Source organism: Strix aluco, chromosome 2 (assembly GCF_031877795.1).
Source record: "Strix aluco isolate bStrAlu1 chromosome 2, bStrAlu1.hap1, whole genome shotgun sequence".
Taxonomy (NCBI): domain Eukaryota; kingdom Metazoa; phylum Chordata; class Aves; order Strigiformes; family Strigidae; genus Strix; species Strix aluco.
In genome coordinates this window covers 14,548,271-14,573,971 of record NC_133932.1, presented here as the reverse complement: position 1 = coordinate 14,573,971, position 25,701 = coordinate 14,548,271, and the positions used below count along the sequence as shown (strand labels likewise).

Below are 25,701 nucleotides of genomic sequence, written 5' to 3'. Positions count from 1 at the left end.
AAATAAGGATTTTCATCTCTTACTACCTCTTATGTCTCTCTCTGAAGGCAGTAATAACCACGCTCCCTGCAGGTGTTAAGGACTGTTTTTCAGGGAGTGACAGACTGTTCCTTCTTCTGGACAGTGAATTGAATTAAAAGTGAAGCTGCAAGTAGCTTGTCCTTGGATGAGGGAGGGAGGAAACTTTTGGTTTAGTGCTGAATTCAGTGCTCAGGAAATTGCTTAAATTGATTACGTAACTTTTTGGCAGATTTGGAGGAGGAATGGGGGGTTTGGGAGTATAACTTTGAAACACTGTGCTTAGAATTTAAACAAGATGCATTGTGGCAGCAGTGCTATCTAAGCTGTCTTTGCAACTCTCTTTCACTTTTTACTGCACTTTTAATTTGGCTCATCATGCACTATGTGTTTCACATAGGGAGTAAAATACCAAACCAATTCACTTGCAGATTCAGCTTCTGAGATAGCCTGCCTTGTACTAAAAACCAAAGTGTTATGTGAGGTTCTGAAGACAGAAGCAAAACGTTTTAGGTATTTTCAGACAATTTATCTCCTGAAACAAAAAGGAGTAACATACTAAGCAAATGACAGAATTAGGGACATATTCCATATTCCTGTTACACCAATCATTAAAACTAAGAAGCTCTAGGTCAGGTGTAAAGAGCACCTGGTCCCCTAGCAGGCTTCTGCTCTCCAGGAGTCTTTTACATTGAACAACCACTGGACAAAGCATAGCTTAGTAGATTCTTCCGAAACGAAATTTAAAAATATAGGCAGGAACTAAGATTAAACAGACAAACTTAATCAGGCTTCTTATTTAAGGATATCAAGTTCTGAAATTAAAAAGTAGAGATATGAAGAAGCCTTAAATTTATTTGTTAGCAAAATTATGACATTTCTCTTTTAGTGAATATAGTTGCTGTGGTCAGCTACATCATTAAGATTGTTAATATAATTGCTCTAAGTCATTTTCTCAGAGGAAAAAAACAATTCCTAAATTAGAAGAAATGTTGAAATCACTCAAAAACCTTTTAATAACTTTGACAGAGGAAAAACTGCTGTTTTGTTATTCTTTGATTTAGTAGATGTAGTTTGTAAAAGAGTATGAGCACATTGCAGTTGAACTGTCAGATTTTGGTCCATGCATTAAACAGTCTCTTCAAATGTGTGTTATAAACCTTATTATTATTATGTGCCTGAAACTGAGCAGATGTCCAGTAAAATTGCCAGAAGTACCAGCGGTTCCCTAAGGTGACTTTTCTGCTAAAAGGGAGAAGTGCATTAAACCCAGCCTTTCAACACTGTTCTGTGGGAAAACATGACTGCCTTAAGGCCAAAAGTACAGGCATCTGAAATGCCACCAGTGTGAGCCTTTACAGTCAGACCTTGCAGGAAAAATTAAGCTTGTAAGAAGCTGGCTTCCCTTACTCTCTAAGTGCAGTGACACAGCAATTGAATGTATAAGGTGGGGCCTCACACAAGCTTGCAGTACAGTTTCCAGGTGTGTTAAGCCTCTCTCTGTGATTTGGGTTGCACTTCATTTATTGACATGGAATCCACAATTGATTTGCATCATCTTAAGGCATTCAATAATTCAAGCAGACTTATTAGGCAATGCAGACTAAGCAACATGAATATTCTGTCTGAAAGAAGGTCCTCCTTCACCCCCTTTCTCTGTTGCTACTCTTACCCTCCTTACCGAACTCACAACGCCTGTGCATGCAGTGACGTGAGTAAATACACCGTACATTGGTCAGTGGAAGCTGTTGCATCCCCGCAGCAGAAGGCAGCTCTTCTGCACCTCTACCAAGGACAGAGCAAGTGGAGTGGGAGGGAACCTCATCCCTGAAATGCCAAGTGACTAAGTCAGGTGTCAGATCTGCACGTGCTATTTCTGACCCCAGCATGGTTTCACTGCTGTGCAGAGACAAATCACTTTCTGTGCTGCAGCTTCTTATCTGAAATACAAGCAAGTGTTTTGTAAAACATGGAGTTTTTTCGTCACTGATGTAAAATTAAAATTATAAAAGCTTTCTGTTCTTCTGCTTGGCACTGCGTGGAAGACACATTGATGGCATCAGATACCACAGACACATAGTGAAGACGCATTGGATAGCACAGATAGTTGGCCTGCAGTCCAGTTCTTTAATTTTAAACACAGCAAATTACATACTATGTGTGCCAGATGGTCTAGTATCATCTTATACAGCTGGTTGGAAAATAGAATTAATTTTCATAAAATTGAGAAGTTTTCTGCTACTTAAAAGTGTACTAAATTGGAAACTGCCCATTAAGTAAATTTTCTGCTAGTTCTTCTAATGGAATGGCATGCACTGAAGTCTTGTAAGCACACTTTGTGTGTATAATATTAATCTTTCTTCATAAAAGCTCTGACTGAGCTACAAGAAGTTAAAGCTTTGCAGTGTTTAAAAGCATAGTTTCATTTGCTGCACACAGCTTGTTTCCCTCCCTCCACTGTACCGGAGAAGAGCTTCACTACAAGCCATGGTCCTTAGTAAAGATGCCCTGACTGAGCAACCAGGATGTGACTTTCCTGGCCTTGATTCTTTAGAAGTCTTCATCACTGATGTGAATTTGCTTTTATTGTCATTTAACTTCTTAGAGTCCTGCTGTAGTTTTTTTGCCAGATGTAAGCTATCAAGAGAACAGCTTGCCTGCACACCTATAGGGGATCTTACATCTACATTTACAGTATGGGAACCTACAGCTGCCTGATTATATTCACTCAGAATTAGAGTATGTTCCACTATAAAAGGTCCACACTGGTATAATTTTTAAAAATGATGCTTTCTAAATAGGGGGAATATCCTGCTCTCTTAAGCACTTCTGACATACAGATGCAGACAGAGTTCCTATTTCACTGGAAATTGCAGTGACACTGACTGACACATAGATGTGTGAAGAAATTACAGAATTGGTATCAAGGCGTGAAGTGACACAATTTTTCCAATGAGTTTTGTAAGGGAAGTGATTGGCCTCTCCTGTTTTTCAGTGTGGGCAGTGTCTGCTTTTATCCCCATCCTCAGCTGCACTGAAATTTTGGTTGAAGCCACCTACAGGGTGCAGGTGTCAATGTGCTGGCAGCAGGGGGGCTGCAGGGGTGGCCTCTGTGAGGAACACTGGAGCAGGTGTCCACACTTCAGCCCGTGGGGAGAACCACACTGGAGCAGGTAGACATGCCCTCAAGGAGCATGGACAGCCCATGCCGCAGCAGATTTATCCTTAAGGACTGCAGCCCATGGGAAGGAGCCACACTGGAGAAGGGGAAAAGAGTGCCGAGGAAGAAGAGGCAAAGAGGAGCTGTTATGGATTTACCACAGCCCCCATTCCCCATTCCCTGCACTGCTCAATGGGGAGGAGGTAGAGGAGTTGGGAATGAGAGAGTGAAGTTGAGCATGGAAAAAGGGGGCTGTGGGGGTGTTGGGTTTGTTTGTCTTTCTTTCTCAGCATGGTACTCTAATTGGAAATAATTTAATTTTCTCTAATTCAAGTCTGTTTTGCTCATGACAGTAATTGGTAAGTGATCTCCCTGTCTTTATCTCAACCCATGACTTTTTTCATCTTATTTTCTCCCTCATCCTTCTGAGGAGGCGGAATGAGAGAGCAGCTGGGTGGGCATCTGGCAGACGGCCACAGTCAACCCACCACAATCATTTACAACAGAAGTTGGTATGCTGTAGGAATCACCCTTGGTAAGTACAGCTGCTCAGCTTGACTATTTTTACCAATCCACATTACATGTGCTTAGCTGCTGTTTTGCCTCTGTGGACAAATTGTTACCCACTTGTTTCTAAAACTTTGCTGATGTACAATGAACTCAAAAGACAGGACTGCACCACCACTCAGAGAAGCTGAAGCTCACTGTGCTCCCATTAATAAGCTGCTTTCCTCCAGCTTCTGTATATTGCTAACGCAATTTAGAAAGGGAAGAGCTTCCAGATACCTTTAAGGTGAAAGGCTAAGATCAGATATTTTCATGCAGTGTTTGAATTGCTTCCCCATCAAGGACCCAAGAAACACAGATTTGTTTTCAGGAATGTTTTCATATTTTGTCCTACGCTGTCTTGCAGCATCAGGAGATTTTACTACCTATGCATGTTTACTGGGGGGTTGTGTTACTGGAAGATGCCAGTGGTTGGTTGTCCAAAGTGCATGTTCACATTTTCTGAGCTTTGTCGCAGCAACAAACTTCAGTTTTTCCAGGAACTGATCTGCAGAATTAAACAGTCTGTTATGGTTCTTCTGGTGAGCTTCATTTTAGATCAAAGGATTTGAAACTTATCAGAGTATCAGAGGGCAGGTTTATCAGTTGTCCTGGCCTTTTTCTCCAGTACTGTAGACTTATTATTTTAAAATACTCCAATGTCACCTTTAAGACATAGAAGGGTAACTCAGCTGTGAAAATGTCATTATTCACCAGCTGCTGGTGAAGAGTTAGTTTGTTCATCTAGGGCTCCCATACCCTCCAGAATTTAATTGGTGTTCTCTCTTTCCTCTATTTGCTTTTGTCCAGTTGTTCCTTTACAAGCTTCTCTTGACTGTTTTTATACATACACACAATACTCACCTCCTGAATGTAAATGCTAATTATTTTTCTTTCCAAGTAACAATAACCAGAAACCCCTCATGAACAATTAAAGAAGTCAGAATCATGCTGCATTCAGGTAAAAAATATTATCTAAAATTCATTTGTATTCCAAGATGATGTGCCGCTAGATAAGTGTAATTATTCTTCGTGGATGCAACTTTCCAAGGAAAAGAGCATTTCTTCGATTTATATTCTTGAATTTATGTATGTTTAATACTCCAGAGAGCCTTCTTAAATTATGTGAGGTAGACAAAAAGGTTAAGCTTAATTCAGAAAACCTGAGCTCAGCTTTAGCTTTCAGTTATTGTTGCAAGATATTGTGGCAGTCAAGACTATCAAAAGATTAATACAGAAAGAATTTAGTTCACTTAAATGTTTTTTGTGAATTTGGGGTGTGTGTGAATACATTAATTTCTTTGAAAATGGGCTGGAAAGTTTGGTCTCAAACTTAGTGCAAAATCATGGTGGTTGTCTTTGAGTCTTCAGAGTTAGAGGAATTTCTCTAGGAGGTGTATCTTGTGTCTTAGACAAATCACATCAACGTGGTGATTTTTAAGAACTGTGAGAGAAGCAATATTAGTCTATTAAAGGTCAGTTTTCCAGGTTCAGGCAAACAGCACTTGCTGTCAAGAACAGTTCACATAGTTCACTGTGATGTGCTTTTCAAGGACAAGGCCTGCTTTAGTAAGTAAATTAACTTGGAGTTCTTAGAATATTTTTCCCCTTTTGCATCCGCTACGGAAAAGAATTTAGTAAAATCTTCATACTTGCTGTTGCATGCTGAACATGTGATTTTTAAGGAAAGAGAATTTTTTCCTGTGACCTCATATCTTCCTGGGACTTTCTACCAGTTCAGTATATACTGTATTCTCTAAGAAAATGGACATTTGGAACAGATTAGAGACTTTCTTAAAATATCATCGCATGAAACTGGAAGATCAGTTGAGGTCTCTATTTCCACCTGAGTACAATAGCTGAGAGGAACCTACTTGGTTCCACAAACGGAATATGTAACCTCCAATTTCAAAAAGTGTTAGAGAGCACTTTTTCATGAAATTAAACCTTCAAACAGCTTTGGAATCCCAATCACTTTTTCCCTCTTTGTCTCTTTTCAAATTTTGATTGCAAGTCTGAATCCAGTTTTTCAGAGTTTAAAGTTCAAGTGTTTTAAGAGTGAATGCTGATATGCTGACCTATTACATGATGATGAAAATACTTTAAAAATGCAAAAAAAGAAATCTGTAATACATCAGCAGAATTGTCTGGAAACAGTGATCGTTACTTTCTAAACCCTACCAGATTTCCTGTGCCTTTATTTTAATTGCACGTGCTGATTAAGCACATACATTCCTCTTCTAAAAGCACCAAAGTCGTGCCTTCCTACTATTAGAGTGCAACTTCTTAGTGAAGAGTAAATTCTGTAGCATGTATTTTTGTCAGTTTTTCAGACAGAAACACAGAGGAATACTCTTTGTCAATACTCAGAGAAAAAATTGAATAAATGATGTGCCTACTGATATTTTTTCATATCTTAAAATTTGTCAAGAATTACAGCAGTCAGGCACTATCTTTGAGATTGCTGTGGTGGTGTGAGACAACTTTGCAGCACAGCCAGTGCTGCATAGCACAGTGGTGATGAAATTCCTCTTGAGGAATATAAACTGGAGAAGGTTGAAAGATTTTCCCACATCTTTCTTTTAAATTCAATTCCATGCTGGTTTTATTTTTGTGTATTGCCTCTCAGGATGTAATGCCAAATGCTGATAGTAAGGTAAAAACTTATCATGTTTTTGTTCATTTTCTTTGTCTATCCTATTAACAGATCTTGCTCTCAACTATTTGGGGTCATTCTGATGCAAAAAGAGGAGGGAGAAAACAAAGTTTACAAGGTTTTTCAGTCTGACCTCAATAATGTAAAAAACTGACATTGTGGCTGCCAACAGGCTGGTAAAGATTCAGACAAAACTTTTTGGAAATGCTATAAATTAAGTTACTATAATCATCTGAGTCCATGCTGTGTCAGTTGCTGTTGACCAGACATGAACCACAGATATACCTTACAGGCCATCGTTTGCATGTCCTCTGTTATCAGTCACTAGCCATGATGGGTTACCACCTAGTAATTCTCTACGTGCAGATGAATATCTATAGGACTTCTCAGTAGAAATACATTTTAAAGGGAGTGAAGGGTTGCCTTTATCCAGGATATAAACCAAAACAATCTCTTTAGATTTGAAAGACTATTTCATTCTGTTTAAAAATGTTTAAAAAGAGAAAAAAATTCTGTCCCTTAGTTGCTGCATCTACAAAGCAGAGCACGCTAGCAAACTGCAGCAAAGCTGTGAGCTGCAAACACAGATGTTCAAGGAAAATTTATTAGACTGAGGGGAAAGACAGCAGAATTATTAAAGTGCCTTCACGGGGTAAATTACATTTAATTTCAAGTATTTCTAGTTATTGAACAAAAGAATAAAAATGTGGCCTGTCCTGGTCTTCCAAAGTTAGTTGCATGTCCATCTATAAGCACAGATGCGTATCGATGGCATAGATGTCCATCTGTGGATTACTTGTAGCCTGGGAGCCATGCCCTGGTGCACTGGAGCTGAATCTGCTCCCGTTTCCCACCAAGTCCCTCTGCACCCAGGTGCTCAGAGGTCGCGTGATGCTTCATGTGCTGTGAGTTCCTGTGCCCATTCACGTAGCACTAATCTGGCTGCTTAGATAATCCCAGACTCTACCACAGCAAGGACTGACAGATTAGATGCAATTACTGCTGTCAAATCAAATTATGATTTATTAAATGCAAGATGTTTTTTCAAGGCTAGTGGTGTTAAGCATGTTACGTACATTCTTCAACTTAAATTTGTATAATCACTTTACAAATATTAATTGTTAAATTGTTCTATTAATACCTTTTGGTGAACTTTATGATATTTCATATCCTTCTGAAAGAGGAATAACTTTTATTTATCCTATCTCCTTTATCCACTTAGGGTGGGGGGAAGGAGACGGTTGCCTTTTTTTTTTTTTTTTAAGATAAAATAGTGTCTGTGTTGTATAAGAGTCCCAGAAAGACATGATGTCACCTTAATACTTTATAAAGGGCTTTAGTAGCATTAGAATATTACTTAAGTAACCTTACCAACAGTTTAGAAACAACTTACAAAACTGGTTTTAAGAAGCATCTAATAAAGCTTATGAGACCCACTGCAAATTAATGAATCATAATAAAAACAATAGAAGAGGAAGAATTACAGGTTAATTGCCACCTAGTCATCTCCTCAGTGTAAACTGTCACAACTCTTTCTGATATTTGTTCTCTTATTAGCTAATATCAGTAAAACCCTGTTTTGTCCCTGTATGTATCATGACTTTGGTAGCAGCCAGATTTCTGTATATGTATTGGCTGTCACTTAAGAAAACAGATATAAGACATAACATGATAATAAGCTACTGATTTACAGGTTTATTACTGATTATTCAGAGTTGCATATTTTCACATAGAAGCACCCTGAGAAGCTTACAGGCAAATGAAAACAGAAATGGTCCTAACAAAGAAGCACTAAGCCTGTGTGAAAAAATGATGGGAAGATACAAATAGAAACTGTACAGAAAAAATAATTTACATCAATGCTTTTATGATAAATGTGCAAATTACAAGTGAACTGGGTTTGCCTGCATTGTACCCAGACATCCATCTAAGGTAGGACCTTCGAAATAGTGTCATTTTTTCCAAAACGATTGTTCTTCGTTCATTCAGTCTGACCACTAGCTGGATAAAGATAAGCCAACTAAACACTCTTTAGAGCACGTCTGGTATATAAAAATAGCCATACTTCACTAGTCAGGCCACAAGTACTTCTAGTCCACTCTCCTGTCTCTGGCAATAGCCAGGAGCATGTGCCTAGGGAATGGGTACCCCTCAGTCACCCTATCTGCTTCCAGCAGCCTGTGGCCACTCAATCAAATAGCAAGTTCAATACATGTGTTTAGTGGGCTTTTCCTCCATTAAACTGTCTAATTGCTTTTTGAACTCATATTTACTCTTAGCCTCCATACCACCTTGTGGTAATCAGTTCCACCGTACAATTACACAAACGTTCTTTTTGCTTTTTTGAAGAAATCTGAGAAACCCTTTCTCAAATTATTTTGCAAGGAATTTTTCAAAGAATTACAGAAAGGCTGTCTTGAGGTTAAAGGAAAATAAGACTTTTCAGCTCAGTGACCTGCAATTTTTATGGCCACAGTTAAGATTGTTGCCTGTCACCGTAGCAAAGGGATCAGATAAAAATTCTAAATGGCGCTGTCTTCCTATGTCCTTAAAGTCCAAGCATCTTATTCCTGTGGATTGCAGAGACTGATGGTGCTAATATATAACACTGAGAGATACTTAGTGAGAATTTTGCTATGGGGAAAATGCTGGGGTCAAAGTTCAGTCCCTTGAAGCTTCTCCATAAAATAGCTGTTGATTTCTCTGTTCTCATATTGTTGTCCTCATTGTCTGTGATTTTTATGTTTCAAATGCTTCATTACATTTTCCCCCTATATTTCATAGCATCATGCATAGGAAACTTGAAATTTCCTAGGTACAGTTTATCAGAGCCCCAAGGGCCTTTATTTCATAAGCTGTGTGAGTAGCCTTGAGTCACTTCCACTACATATGAAGGTCTAAGCGCAGGTGCCATCTGGTACAGTGCTGAGAGACTCCAGGTGACCTGGGGTTTTTTTCCAATCATGTTCAGAGGAAACTAAGCACATGGTATATATTTCATACAGGCACTACTCAGGCAATAGGTTTCTATGTATGACTGCTAATGCTGGATTTAAGTCTTTGGAATTAAATTTTGGGTTTCACTCTGATGTATAAATTCAGCTTCTTCTTTCCAGGCCTCACACTCTTTTATGGCAGAATTTTATATATTCTTTTTCATCCTTTCTTGAAGTGCCTTACATTCTCTAAGTCCTGTCAGTCTCTGCTATGTGTTTCTTTTTCTCTTCTAGCTCCTTTCCCTCCCTTTTATATTATATTGCCTGCAGACCTACAATGCAAGTTCTTCATGACTTCTGCATTCTCCCTCATTCCACTTCTGGAATTTGCTTTGTAGGGTCATACACATGAAGAAGTATAATCCCCAACTAACCTGAATGTGCAGATACAATAAGTCTGAGAAAATTGTGCTTTAACTAGAGAAGTATCTTTTCCCCAGAGTGAAAGTGAGGATAGTATTAAATTGCTAAGAACAGTGTTGCCAGCATAGCCCTTCTAATCTGCATGCACTTCATCACTATAATACCCCAGTAAAGCTATCTAACAGGGACATGGCCTACAAGAGCTCCTTTAAAAGCAGTTTCTTCCACTTGCACTTAATTCTAGCTTCTGTGTTTCCCTTTTATTCTGGGCTATTGCACTGCTTCTTCCAGTTTTCTGGATGTTCTCTCTTATTTCTTCGTTATTTATGACCATTGCAGATAAGCATGTCGTGCTTGCTCATATGCTTATTTTGTCAAATGTTGCAGTGTAAAATTAAAGTTTTTTTCAGATTCCTCAACCAGATAATTTAGAACAGCTTGATGATTATCTTGAAGAGCTACTTAAATAAAATATGGATTTCTCTAGCAGTTTAACCTTGTCTTCTGTAAGGACAAACACAACAGAGTTAGGAGATTCTTCCATGCCATATGAAAGAAATATGCATGTTTTCAAAGACTGAGATGGCTTAGTCTTTGATACTCACATTTATGCTGTCACTTTTTTCAAAAGCACATTTGAAAATTAAAATCTACAAAAAATTATTCTAGACTCCCATATTTACAAAAAAAAACTAATTGTCTCTGGCTTCTGAGATTGAAACCTTTGGTTTTTTTCCTTTGAATACTGCTGTTATTTCTGAAAAAAGGAAGTCTGAGTAACATTTGAGTTTTAAAACACCTCCTCTTTTTGTTGAACAAGAATCTCGGTAGGTATATACCTACCTATATGCTTTGGAAAATTCTGTGTTGGCATTTGTAATTGCTAGCTATTGAAAATTTAGATTTGATGAACAAAGATATGAAGATTGTTAATTCAAGCTACCTTTCTTTTGCTTGCTGCTCTTGTTTATTACAAATACAGCATTCTTTGCCTGCTAATGATATTTTCAAGTGGAGTATTTCCAAATACCACTTCACATGTTTCAGATTTATTCTGGTTTTATTCAGTATTTCACAGTGGTAATCCCTGCTGCTCCTCAGTATTGACGGCCTTGATCCTATAACTGACAGTATGTTAGTGGACAGCTATTGTTGCTCTGGGGAGACTGTTGAAAGCAGTGCAAGGAAAGACTAGAGATTAGAAAAATCACCTTTTAATGATAGCTACAGTATATGTCATTATTGAAGTCCTCCAGGCATCCAGGTGTGGTTTTTTTCCCCTTCTCTCCCCCCTCAGCAGCCTTGCCCTGACTGACTGCAGACTCTGGTTTATGCAATGTAGTTATAAATACGTGCTAAAAGCCTGTTCCAGTCACAGCCCAGCTTGTTCCACCCCTGTCACCTTTTGCAGTAAAGGCCTGTACCTATTTGAGAAATATTTTCAATTCTAATTTTATGCGGTAATTGTGTTCCAGCTCTTTATTTGTCTAAAGAAATAAACAGAGTTCAAAATACTGGACTGACTACATGATCCTGTATGTTGTGACACAAAGCCTGCCCTAAACCTTCTGCTGCAGAGGCAGCTTACCCGGACTGGGTTATGCCACCCTCACTGTGCGCACCCAACAGATGCAGCGCCGCTCATCCCTCGTGTCACCAGAAAACGAGGTTTTGTGACGTGTCCAACAGTAGCTTCAGTTTCTTTGCCTCTCATGGCTGTTGATATTGCTTTTGCAACTGAACCAGCCTGAACCTTGGCCCAGAGCAAAATTCATCTCATGCAGCTGTACGGCGCTCCAGGGGCAGCCAGGCTGCGGTCTGCTCTGCAGAGTGAAGCAGAAATGCTGCTCGGGTAGTGCTCACCTTCCCTCTTGTGAGACACCACTAGAGTCCTGTTGGTGAGACAACACCTTTACGGTAGGCGTAAGTGTAACAATTGTATTTTTACATTCCAACAGTTTAGTGTTTAACTACTGTATGCCATAGTATATACTGTAAGGCTTAAGTACTGTAAAACAGCAAACTGCTAAGTCCTGCTGTACAGCACAGACATTGTGACAATACTCTACAAGTTTCCACAAATAATTTACATTGGCAAAAGAAGCAGTCCTGTGCTCCCTCTACTGCTGGACATCCTTTTCCATCCATACTTAATCTGTTCTCTTGTACAACCCAATGTTTTGTGAGACCGGGCAATGCAAAATTTAAATAATGTTGTCTAAAGCTAACTATATTTATTAGTATTTGATTTTATTGCAAGCTTTTGCCTGGATCTGTTCTTACAGTTGTTCCCAAGTGCAACCACAAACATTCATGCTGGCCTAAGGGAAGGGAAAGCTTGGGATTGAATAAGCAGTGGCAGTGGGGGAGCACTTTTTAGGACAACATTGGCTTATGCAAGACTCAGATGCTTGTAGAACTGCTATCTAAAGAAAATGGCAAGTTTTTTGTGCTTAGTGTATAGCTGCTTTCATTTTTTTTCAGGTTATCCAAGTCGAATCATGTTGCAGTTTTGGCATATAAATTAAGATTTGGACCACAGTATATAAAGAAGCAATAAAAATGAAAAGTCAGTTGCTACAAGGCAGCTGCACAAAAAGTATCCAAATATTAAAATGGGACTGAAGGTTTAAAACCCCATGAATTATTAAAACAAAGGTTTAGAAACTAGTCTCAAAGTCCCTATGTGTTACTTATTCAATATTCATCCAGTTTACATAGATTTAGCACCACAGATGCCAATGTAAGATGAGAATCAGCATAATCATTCCTCATGTCCTGCTGAGGCTCTGCAACTGACTGTGCACAAAGGCTGTAATCAGCTGATAAAACCACGGTGCACTAAAAGTGGGAGCTAGTAATCTTGCTAGGGTGCTATATTTACTTAGTCTATATTGGTAGTGATCTGTAAGAGGTTTAAAGTAGCTCTCAAAGGCAGAATTGGTGTTTAAATGATTGGGGTTGGGAAACAAGAATGAACATTTGGATGCATAAATACTGAAAAAGGTTACCTGGTATGTTTGATGCTATGGGTGCTTCTGGATCAGCAGATGACATTAATGCTATGGAAATTCACCAATGGTACACAAAATTTATGAAGGAGTGCCCATCTGGACAACTTTGTCTGCATGAATTTAAACAAGTCCTGGATCTACAGGGGCTTACTCCAGAAGCTAACAGCTATGTTGAACAAGTTTTTCACACGTTTGACATGAATAAGGTAAGAATTCATTCTTAACTTGCTGGCTTTCTTATGGCTATATCATTTGATGCATTCAGCAACATGTCTCAAAGGGCTGGCAGTGCTGACTTTTCAGAGGTAATGGAAGTAATTCAGAGGTGATTCAATAGAAAACTACGGGCAAATAAACATGAGTGGCAGGCAAACAATTTTGAATGCTCTGTTCCCGATACATTTTGCCAGTTTGAAAATTGCGTACAGTCATTCTAATACGTGTTGAATAGTTTCTCATATTTGAAACCTGGATTTTTATTATTATTTTCAGTGTGTGTTAATAATTGGAAGTTTTATTTATATAACTCTGCTTGAAAAAATATATTTTAAAGCAGTAAGTGTTTGGCTGGGTCCATAGGTATTAATGCTTTAAGAATATGCAACACAGAGACAATATGATTCCTCTGTCACCAAATAAAATATTGCTGGATTCTTTCTGAGCACCTTCTGTGGCTTAGTTTGGTATCAGTCAATCCCCTTTTCCAAAGACACATCTGTCTGCTTTTGATTCATCATCCCAATTTTACTGCTTAACAACCTAGGTCATCCCAAAGGCATCCAGCAGCTGTTAGTTGCATTGCTCTCTCATGTTCTTCCAACTTGGTGTTCATAAAGGTTCCTTCTAGCCATGAGACCCATCCAGAAGACTATGCCTTGTTATTTTCCCCCTAAGCCAGAAAAACACTTTCTATCAAATGCTACAAAAGAGGTGGAGAGTCATCTCTAATTCCTACAAAAGTGTTTGTCCTTGACTGAAATAAGGTTTAGGCTGAATTGTCAATACTACACGATCAAAGTCTGCCTCCAGCTAATAGAACAGATGGGCTAATCATGGTATAAAAACTTATTTAAGAAAAAAAAAAAAAAAAGCATTAGTGTTCTCTACCCACGTCGTTGCTCTCAATGAATTCAGAGATGTAATGAAAAATGTGTTATTACATTACATGAATGACTTTAGTGGCAGGTTAAAACTGGTCCAAATTGCAGCCAGAACTTCTCCAGACAGTTCAATTTCCAGAAATGGCCTTTCTGTTCTTTATTATGAAATTAATTATATTTGCTTCAGAAAATGCTGAGAGTATAAGGTACCTTGTGTGTTCTTACATCCAATCTTTAATTCCTTGTATGGTGCCCAGTCGACTAAGAATTCCCAGAGTCAGTTCCACCATTTTCTTGTTACACTTATTTCTACACACACCTCCACTCCCAACTCAGCTGGCTTTTTTGGTATTATGCAATTCTCTTTCTTACATAGTCTTCAAGTACTATTCCTATAAGATCATGCTTATCACATGCTCTTTTCTTTCCCCCTGCCAATTAACACATGTTAAATATAATGGAATTTGACTAAGTAGAATCACCTAACTCAATAAATGTGCTAATTACAGTTGCTGAGCAAACTTCAAGTCTATCAACATGAAATCTGACTGGCAGAAATTGTCAGCTTACTGTGTTCTTTTCAATTAATAAATTAAGGCATTATGTTCCCCAGTAAAGCTTTTATCAGTGCTAACTTTCTTGAGTAATGCACATGGACAATGTTTGAGCTCATCTAAGAGCTTTTTCAGTTTAGCTTTAATGTGTACTGCAAAAAGCCCTTCACATCTCAGTGCTATTGAGAGATATTTGGAAAAATTTTCAAAATTTATTTTAAACAAATACTTTTAAAGCAACTAGTGACTTGAGGATGTTTCAGAAAATTGAGCATGCAGCTTTTTTTAGTTACTTTTCAGAAAACTGGCATGTGAAATGAACACTTCTTGAAAATCAGGTTTCTGTCAAGATGATAACATACCAGCGCAGGAGCAACCACTGGCATGGGGAAATTGAGTGTTTGTCATGAGATAACTGAGGGTGGGAAGAGGGAAGAAGAAAATACCCTTCAAATAGTTTTGCATCAACAGTATCGCCTAGGAGAACTTGCCATTACTATTGGTATTGACCTATACCTTTGAAAATATCTATTGTACTCAGGAAATGGTGAATCCAGTATTAGCAGAGAGTGCGGAATAAATCAGATACAAACTTTTAGGGTACAGTTGCTCTTTAGCACCTTATTCCATTCAGCTTTCTTTACCATTTGTAGTCCTTGTAATACTAATTGTAATTAAAACTATCACTTTTCTTTACTTGTTTAAATTGCTTACAGTATTGAGAATGTGCATATAGATGCTGGTGTTTGCGTTTTATATACTTGTGAAGGATACTTTTCCATATCTAGTTTATTTAGAGTGTCTTTCTGTAAGGAAAAAATATTTTGCAAAAGTAGCTAGTCGTTCCGTATTAAGACAAGCCTTATGTGAACCTGAGACCTGTCTAAACAGGGAGAGAGCTCCAAACCAAAAAGGTGGGGAGCTTTTTGGGGTTTTTTTCTGGGGTGGGGGTGGGGAGTGGTGTTATCTTTTTGTTGGTTGTTTTGTCACAAGTTAGTAATCACAGGGCCTTCCTCCCAGTACAAATAGCTTAGCACCCAGGGAGTAGCTTGCTCAAGTTATCTGATGAATATTAAGACATTTGCCTTAAACTTGTCATGTTATATGCACATCAGAGTTTAACTGTTACATAATCCTATCTGTGATCCCCTTCTCCTGTTTCCCCATAACTTTTTAATAAATTGGCATATTTCAGTGAAATTTCAAAGAGTAAGCATTTCAGCCAATTATTTCCTAAAGTTTTCATAAAAATTGGCAGCTGGGTAGCAGAGACACACACAGAATGAATGCCCCACTCATGCAGAATTCAGCTTTTATTCATTGTTTAAGGCAAAAACTGGCCAGCAAAACAATCAGGCACTTGTTTCCTTTTGCCTGGTCAGGATACAGGGTGGAGCTGGGGTACCAGGGTGGAGAGATTTACGGGACAAAAGACAGAGTCTGTACAAATCTAGGCTTTTGTTTTGCTGTTCCCAGAAGAGCTTGTTTAATTAATGTTCCATGTTAGAAAGAAAAAGATGTTTCAATGTTTTATCTGTTTGGAAGTCTTCCCCCGATTTTAATGAAATTTAACAATGATTTGGCCTTTAGGGCTTCATAAAATCCACTATAAAACTGCTTATGCTAGGCTTATAACTTCATTATTTAATAATGAGCTCCTGCTAAAGATCTGATATTCATTTCCAGTTCTGCAAGATGTTGTAACGATCCTCCATTAGCTACTGTAATCTGAGGCATAGATTTTATTGTATATTTTCTTAATTGAGCTGTGGCAGCAAAAGGCCCAGGGAAAGTTATTTAGAAGGCAGGACTGGAATGGCACATTTGGAATAGTCATATACATGAGATTGTATTGTCTGTATCCTTTTGCAGCTGGAAATAATATGAAGAATGTGGCATCTACTCCCAGATAAAAGGCTGGCAAGTTTTTCTCCTTGTCCAATCTATTTGTATAATTTAGTAGCTGGAAAGGCTTAAACACTTAGTGAAATGAATCAAGTGAATCATCATGTTTTACCTGAAAGTTTTGCTTTTTACTTTTTAATAATAGAAAAAAATAATATTTTTTATGAAATAACAACAGTATAATTTTTAATGAAAAGGCAACAGTATAACTACAAGGTTCAGATACAACACATAACATCTAGATAAGCTCTAGCTCAGTGTTATTTTTCTCTTGCCTTGAATAAAGTCTTGCAAGAGCCTCACTGAAAAGCCTGTGGCACACGAGGACCAGGACCTCTCAAGCCACATGCCAAGATTTCATAAACTTCCCCTTTGGGATTCACACCACATCTGTTTAGTTTGATATGATGTGTATATTTATCTGCTGCAATGTACATTTCCTGTGAAGTCATTCTATGGGGCTTCAGGCTGGCTTAGGGTAACAATTTACGTAAGAAGAAGAATGAGCTGTTGGCATACCAGCTTGCCAAGAGTAACACATATGGGATTTTTATAGCTTGGCACGGGCTTTCTCAGTAACAGTATCCTCATACTGTTCTTGATCATTCTGACCATATCGACACTTCTCTAACAAGAGCATGACTTATGGGTAGTACAATCAAAAAACATTTTCTTCTGGATCCTGGCCTTAATACAGAAATCCAGCTGAAGACTCTTTCTATGCTTAGCAGAGCCAAAGGATCTTATTTCAAGATGACTCAGCTTTTTGCAAGTTAGATGAACGAAGTCTCTCTGCCCTCCCTCATACTTCAGTGAAATAACAACCTACCTGATTTGGTCAGTAGAAACTATTTAACTCTTTCTTAACAGAATAAGCAGATATATTTTATCAGTTTGTGAAAGAAACTACACAAAGTCAAGGTTCTGAAGTTGCATAACATTTAGAGATGTAGAGAATCATTATTGTTCAGACTGTCTTGCCCTCTGCAGTGCAATTATATTTCAAAGTTGAAAACTGTAGGAGTAGTTTTCTTTTTTTGTTGTTTTTTTTCCCTGAAGTCTATATGTTGTTTTTCTTCTGTTAGAGGATCTGATTTTGTCTACTGCCATGATGGTAAAAATCGCTGCCAGATCTTTGACATTACTGGATGAGGAAAAGAATTTGGGATCTAATCTCTTGCAGCATGCATTTGGCATTTAGGAAGTGAGATTCCAAGCAAACAACAGACTTTGGTGTGCTGCAAGTTTCTCCCTGAACCTGAAATTGCTGAAGGTGCCTCTATCAGCTTCCAGACTCTATGATACTGAAAGTGACATGCTTGAAGTATTCAAATTTCTATCACTGTATTATCTGAAAACCCATCACTGAGACTATGTGAACAGAATGTGTGTGTTAAGCGGATTATGCAAATTAAGCAATATGATTACTTTTTAGTGTCTCCCCACACTCTTACTGTTTCAGAATTATATACCTAAGGACATGTTCCTAGTTCTTTTTACCTTAAGATTATATGAAAAGTATTTATCACGTGCTTGGTTTAGATGGGATGTTAAGTCAAATCCAAAGTATGTAGTGTTAATGGGAGAGTCATGAAGACACTGCCTTCAGTTAAACAGTTCCCTTCCTGAATTTCACTAGTTCTCATTTATGTCCTTTCTTCAGGTTTTGGTGTGTGAATCTCACCAGGTTTTGTATTTAAATAAACTGATGTTTCCTGTGAGAGAGTATCAGGACGTTTGTTTTCAATGCTAATGTTACAATGCTGTATGGTCTGTTTATCTTCCTTCAGCTGGATGAACACTTACTGGCATACACCAGAGTCACCATACACATTAGTATTTTGCAGGATTTATGATTCCCCTTCTTTTCCGAAGAGCTGCATGCAAAGCCCTCCAAACAAAGCACAGCAACACCATTTCACAGTTTGGGAAGCATTCAAAGTCATCTTAGCATTTTAGTGCAAAGCCTTGCAAGTTTAATAAGACTACCAAGGCTGCAAACCTGACATAGGATCTTACACAACATGAGCCCAAATGTCATGTTTTGTCTTTAAGAGAGCCCCTGTAGAAGCAGGTTGAGCCCTGGGAACACATCACGATAGCTCCGGCCAGAGAGAAGGACCCACCTATTGACAAGCCTACTTGTATTCAAACAGGTCATGAAGGATGATCCCGTGGAGTTTCTATTTTTACCTAATCCAGACCTGCATGGATCTTTAAGAGGTTTACGGTAGTTTTACAGCTCTGGGTTTGTGGTTGAATTCTCACTGGAGGTGAGCTAGGGAACATAGGAGCACTGTACTAAGGCAAACAGCGCAGCGTGCACAGAGAGGAAAGCTGGAGGGTGCTATGGGAGCCGGGGAATCATCTGATGATTTTGCTGCAATGGATAACAGTCAATGGTACCAGAAATTTATGAACCAATGCCCCTCTGGGCAACTGTCTCTCTATGAGTTTAAGACAATACTGGGTTTACGTGATATGAGCCCTCAGGCAAACATGTATGTTGAGCGGGTGTTTCACATCTTTGACTTGAATGAGGTAAGAAATTTTCTTGAACTATTTTTGTTATGAAATGTATGTGTTAGCATGAACAGTAGAGAACTTTGGCCTAATGATATCCATAGGAAGCAGTAGATAACTGGGAATTGGGTTTTTTTTTTCCTCATTAATTTCTAGCAGTTGTGCAGCATTACTTAAACTGAGAAAACTGGATTTGTGGGACTCTCTTCAATGTTATTTAGGTTGTTTAAGAGAAGAGCTCTTCAAAAATCTACTAAAAAAGTTTGATTCCTTGTAGGTGGGTCTGGATGAGAGTCTTAAAACCTTCATGTTTCCTCCTTTTACTAACGGAAGGTTGTGTAAATATTTTTGTCTTCACTTTCCTTTTCAAAAATTATTTTCCCCACCATTTCCAAAGCGAAGTCTGTTCAGATCTATTGAGCTGCATTTTTGGACAGTTACAATGAATGGTTCTTTTCTTTATTTTATTATCACCATTTTTATTCTTATTTGGAAAGTTTGTAGAGTAATATAGCCATTTTACTTCCCTACTCACCCCTTAAAAAAGTAACTTTTAAAGCTGAGCAGTGGAGGGAAGGTAGACTTGAATTATTGCATAGATCAGAAATCAGAAAACTGTGTTACTCCTTCTAAAAGATAAATGGAAAGAATCAAGAAATGCAGTGGAAAAAGTACAGTCAAAAGACAGGAATAGGCTGGAATAAGATATCAGCTTTCCAGGAGAGGGAAGAAGTGAAATGTTGAACTAACAAACAAACAAAAAATTAACAAAATTAAGGCACAATTATAAAGAGATGGAAATAAATGTTCAAAGAGTGGAAGGAGGAAATAGTGTCTCATCCCTTCATACGTTAATTGAAACACTTGTGGAACTGAAGTGCAAGCTGTGGAGAAAAAGTGTTGAAAAGGTAGTTAAAATCTTAACGAGAGAGTCATTCTCCATCAGAAACAGAGCTGACATTTGGACACAAACAATGTACTGGAATAAATGTGGTCGTTTGCTCAGCTGCAGTCAGAAGGAGAAGAGGCTGGCAATGGCAGCCACAACATCCAGCCCCTCGGGTGTTTCTCCACAGGGCCTGTTTCCCCACTGGCCCAGAAAAACACTTGGACGGGGATTACTAGACACAAATATCACCGCTCTCTTTACCACAACAACCCCTTGCCTTGCTGACTGGAGCCACTAGGAGATGCAAGTTGCTCAGCGTCTGCTCGGTCTGAGAAAGTCTGCAAGCACCAAGGAGGAGAACATTGCCAACTAAAACAACGGTACCTAATTAGGGAAGACAGCCTCTCCTTTTAATTAAATGTTTTCTGATGTCTCTCTCTTATTGGCTTGGTTTTCCCTTTTCCAAAATGCTTAACTCAGTGGATTTTATTGCTGGTGGGGAAAAAGAAAATTAAAGATGCTTTAATATTCAAAGTTCTTCCAAATAGCTGTGCTGCTTAGGCTGATAAAAACAGGAAGCTCGGATTTAAGAGTCTTTAAGGATCTATATGTAACGTTATTAACTGGAAAAATACAATTTGTCTAAACTGAAATCCTTCATGAAAACAGCCTGTGTCATCAAAATGATTTTGGGGTGGGAGTTAATTCAGAGATATTACCCTTAACACAAAGATTGTAGGGACTTTTGAAACAAGAATTTATTAACTTAAATTACTTTTTATAAATTTAAACTAATGGTTTTTTTTTCTCCCTCCTTCCTCCCTAGATTATCAGCATCTAAAAGTTCAGGGATTTCTTTTCTTTTTATTTCTCCCAGTTGAAGATGGGACATTTCATTGGCCTCAGATTTTCCCTGGATGAGTGGACTCTTTCCCTTCATTTCTAATAAGACCACTTAAAAGTAACAGTTGAACAGTCATTATGCTGCATCTCTGTCCTTAATCAGAGGTTGTTAGTCCCCCTTGCAGTTCCCTGATGCCCACAAGGCAAGGCCCAGACCAAGCTCTTGCCAACCCTGAGTTCAGGAAAATCAGTGAATTTGCAATAGCTACAAAAGAAAGTATTCCTGACCTTATCCTCCTGACAAAGGAGGATGCATCTCTTTGGCAGCTAGAAACCTTGATGAACAGCTTGAGGAGTGGGCCCTCACTGTGTTAAGTCTTTAACTCCAAATGGAAAACATAAAGTCGGTATCTCAGAGCACTTCTCATAATCGTTAAAATGAAGGCAACTGCACTACAAATGGTTCTGTGGGAAGTATAACACTTGTTACTTCATTATGCACCGTCTGCTGGTTATTTACAGATACAGGTGTGCTGTAGCATGTGTGGCTAACACCCCCCAAAAAATCACATCTGTAAATGGTTAGTTTAATGACAAAAAAAAACCCCCAACAACCTAGGCTAGACTGTGCACAACTAAGGTAAGCATAATCGTTTATCTCATCACCAGGACATGTATCATTGTGTGACACTCACAATCTCCACGTCAGGAATAACGAAGCAGTGGTACAGAAAAAAACATGACTACAGACTTATTTTTAAATTGTCACTGACTTCTGTTTCAGTTTTAAATCCATACACAAACCCAAGGAGATCATTGTTCGTAGAAATATAGTAGCAGGCACACCAGGACTGTGACTGTGAACTCCAAAGTTGTGCCAGTGCTTGATCAGTGAGAGAATAACTAAGCAATTGTGTGTATGTTCCCACACACTTTGCTGTGTATGCCATGGTTAAAATGCCGTACAAAGTAGCGATGAACTCTCTTATCCTCATCCCTGTGCTTGAGTTAGCAAGAATTTGGTGAGTTCTCTCCTCTCAGACAGGGAGATTAGAGGTTGCGTCCTACTAGAAACTTGCCTTATTGGAGCAAAAGCTTCCTGGTTTATGAAGGAGAGGAAAGCACTCCTTATAAGCATTCTGATGAAGGAAAGGCTAGCTCAGTCCTCCTCCTTGTAACATGCACAGGAGGAGGAAAGCAGAATTTAGAAGCTAAACACTCATTCAAATAGTTAGAAAAGTGTAGGGTGGGCAATAGGAAGAAGATGGTGATGTTTGGGACCTCACAGTTTGGGACTTAAAAAAAAAGGTTAAAGCCTTCATAGGGTAAATTTTCTGACCAGGGTAGGCCATTCCAGCTCTTCCTGGAGGATAACCTCCTCTTTCTACAATTTTGTATCTTGTCCACATGATTCTCATTTGGGCAGCCTAGGTAGTCCCTCTGAAAACCCCTCACCCAGGTCTGCTTGAGCTGGGAGGTAGGTTGCATCTACCTTAAGAGACACAAACGGACTCAGAAGCTGGCTAGAGATGAGCAGTAGCCATGTGCCTGTGGGGAGCTGGCAATTAAGTTAATAGAGGGAAATGGCAGGATGTTCTTAAGTCAGCTGACTAGACAGGGACATGGGAAAGCCCTCAGTGGTGCTTTCTCTGGTCCCACCCATGCAGCTCCTCTCTGCAACTGAAATGAGCAGTGGCAGATCTCTGTATGCACTTAACACCTGTAGGATCCAGCCTCTGATAGCAATGGAGTGCAGGGAAGAAAGGGGATAGAAGAAGAGAGAGACGAGGCAAAGCCCATAGGCACGAGCTGAGTCACGCAGGAGAGAGAAATGGTATTTTCCAGAGCAAACAGCAGGTAGAAATTGCCAAGGAAGGAATAAAGCGAGTGGGGCTGGAGTGAGCAGGAATGAATTAAAAAATCAAGAGGAAAAGACAAAAAGTTAATTGGCAAAGGTGACACAAATTTAGATAAAAATTTGTAGATAAGCTTTTTATTCAAATGCATTTAAAACTTGGCATTTGCCACTTCAAGCACTGGCAGTTGTCTTATTTGGCTCACACTTCAAACAGGTAGCATTCAGCTGAATCTATCAGAGTGGAAAGATGTGTGACCTCCTTTTTTCACAACACAGGGATTTAGTATCTGCTGCCTACAGCTGAGTTACCACTGCTTTCACAATACCCAAGAGAAAGGGAATGCCATCTTTATTTTTTTTTTTTCTGCCATTTTTCATATCAAGGTCATTCCTGATCATCCTGCTCTGAAATTGGTTTGGATTTTTTTTTTTTTAAAAAGGAGCAACCGCTGTTCTCAAACTCTGTCAAAAGACTACCTCTGTTTCACTTGTAAAGAAATCTAAATTACATCATCCCTTCCAAAACTGATGAGATTTTATCCCATTTTCAGAGCAGGACTAATGAATCTGATTTTTTTCTCATGTTTCCCTACAGAGACAGTTTTGCTTTACCTGTAGTGTGCATTTTCTGTGTGCCCCATATTCTTGTAGTTTAGCAACAGTCTGTCCTTGAACCAGCAATCTTCTTTATTACAGGACTGTCATCTTCAGTGCAAGTACATAGTCCCACTGTTGCCTGTTTGTACCTTTTTCTTAATTCCCAGAATATTGTACAGACTCCAGAAAGCTTCTTGGCATCTCTAATGTAGATCTCAATAGCTACTGTAATTTTATCTTCACCTTTTAGCATCAGTTCAGCTTGCTACAGATAGCTCATTTGGAACTGCTTCACTGAGCTTCTTATACACAAACAAGTCTCTCTACCCATTGTTTCGGTGTTCTTTGAAATGGCTTTGCTATATTAATTTCTTTAGTTCAGCTCCACATTGTTATGAATTTTTCTATTTTTATTTATAAAAGTAGAAATGTTTCATTGTCACTGGCTTCTGGAACAGGTGATTTCTATAAAATTTCTATTTCAGCACATGCTTTGCAAGTTTATTAAGTGCTGTCAAACTATGCAGCAGGTGATAAATTTTAGCCTTTTTGTGCCCCATAAAACTCAGCTTTCTTTTTTGTCAGGTGTAATATCAGCTATCAGTGCCAGTCCCCTACTAGGGGTGAGGGATGTCGTGAGACTGAACTATAAATCAGATCACTTTTTCCCCTGGCATTTTTGCTGTCTTTTACAGGTATTTTAGTTATTGCTATTAAACTTAAAGGGATCCTGAAAACAGCTATTACTTTAAAATTATTCCAATTTTAATTTAACATTCTCTTGTAAGTTTTTTACCAGAATGTACTAAATCTGACAAAAATCTGACTTCTAAGACCCCATCTTTTAGTCAGTGCAGTGGTGTCTCTCATGTGCCTCAGTCACCATGGGTACACTTCCCCAAGACTTGCTATTTGGAAACAAGTGTAGTTTTTCAGGGGAAGAAAATAGGACAGAGGGGAGAGGGATCAGTAGATGTGAGCAACTCCCAAGTTCTCTATGCCTACGTGGGATCCTGTGAACAGTGTTTGCACAGGGTCATGTGAAGAGATGCGAGACAGCTGTCATTGTCCAAGAGGAAGAGATAAAAGAGGAAGGATGCCTAGCACTGGGTGAGTTACTGAGGGACAGTTCTTAACCTAATCATATCATGTAAAGTTTGTAGCCAGCTTAAGTTGTGTTCCTAGTGCCCTGTCTGTCTCTGGTGGATGGCACAATGAGTGGTCATTGCTTTAAGAGCAGGTCATGATGGCTAAAGAAGATAATTCAGGATTTTTGTCAGACTGTGCATACCCAAGAGTTTTGTCTGCTTATTTCCTTTCACATCCCTTGTCCTCACTGCCTTTTCACTCACCCTCACTGCTCCAGCCGGCACTCGCCTGCAGACAAGATTCCCACATGAGATGTGTCCCCCCTCTCCCTCAGTCATTGGGATCACGCAGCAGCTCTATCCAGAGATGGTATCTGGGGAAACACAACACATCGATTACCCAGTTTGCTGTATGTTCTTTGCCTACTGAACCAGTTTTGGCTAAACCAATGGGTGTCTGTATCTTCCTGTTTAATCTTCAAAAGTTCACGGGCACTTGAGGAGTGTTCAAGCTTTCTTATTTGTATGCCACATTTTGAAGTATATGATACTAAATTTAATTATGTCCTGGTGGAGAGAGCTGTAGCACAGCCCATTAAGAGTATGGGACTCCTCAAAAACTGACCTGATCCTGGAAGATACTGATTGCTCTCTGGCTTAAGTCTGGCTGGAGAGAGGTTGCTGTTTTTCATGAGGTGCTCAGCACCTCACAGGACAGTGCTCTTTATCTTCACCGTGTGATCATAAATGAAAAGGCTAAGTGAGTGGGAATGTCTTATTCCTGCAGTTCTAACATCCTGTAGTTTTACACTAGTATTTATAGCTCCAAATTTGTCTGTGCTGTAGTAAAGCTCCTGAGCCGCTCATGTCCTTGTATAGAAGCTAATCAGTACAGAAGTACTATTGATACCTAACCCCTTCCCTGACCCTACAGAGGAAGAAGGAATTCAGCTCCTGAAAGCTGTAAAATAAAAAGCAGGACTACAGCACTGACCAACAGCATGGAAACTTGCATTTAATTCAATTATGAGACCAAGTTGATTCTTGTTAAAGAAGTTACTATAAAAGATTCCTCTTCCGTTCAAGTTCTGTCATGAGGTTGGTTACCAAAATTGTGTGTTTTATCTGGGCATCCATGCTGATAGGGAGCAAATAGGGTGCAATTGCACACAAATAAAAGATGCCACACAGAATATTCATGATAAGAAGTGCCTCAAGAAGTCCAGTGGGCTCTGGTTTTAGAAAGGCTTAATCCACCTACAACAGAGAGAATGTAATAACGGGCATGTCTGTTTGCACTCTTAACCTTTTCCATCCTTATTTACAGCAAAAATTGTAGATACTTCTTACAGTCAATCCAGGATTACTTTTATGTGTTGCTAATGGTTTGCATATAATTCAGTGCCAACCACTCTGAGGATCCCCTCATTTTCCTTTTTCTAATATGCATGCTTGTAGTCAGTGGGAGAGTCTGGATTTTCATGAACTATAATTTAAGCACGGCTATCTTTACTTCTACTTTAGCCACATTCTGAAATCCCATCTGGTTTAGAACTGGGCATTAAAGGTAATCTCACATGAGTATAGATAG

General features: G+C 38.9%; 1 protein-coding gene across 2 annotated transcripts in view; it reads left to right on the top strand.

Annotated features, from left to right (window-relative positions):
* The first annotated feature begins 12,680 nt into the window (after positions 1–12,680).
* The window catches only part of GUCA1C (guanylate cyclase activator 1C), a 38,002-nt gene continuing 24,981 nt past the window's right edge, over positions 12,681–25,701 (top strand). The window contains exon 1 of one of the 2 annotated variants that reach the window (XM_074816819.1): positions 12,681–12,959. In XM_074816819.1, coding sequence (XP_074672920.1) covers positions 12,756–12,959 — 204 coding nt within the window. In that variant the 5' untranslated portion in view covers positions 12,681–12,755. Of the gene's footprint in view, positions 12,960–18,612; positions 18,854–25,701 lie in introns of those variants that run through there. The other variant, XM_074816821.1, reaches the window with a different exon arrangement.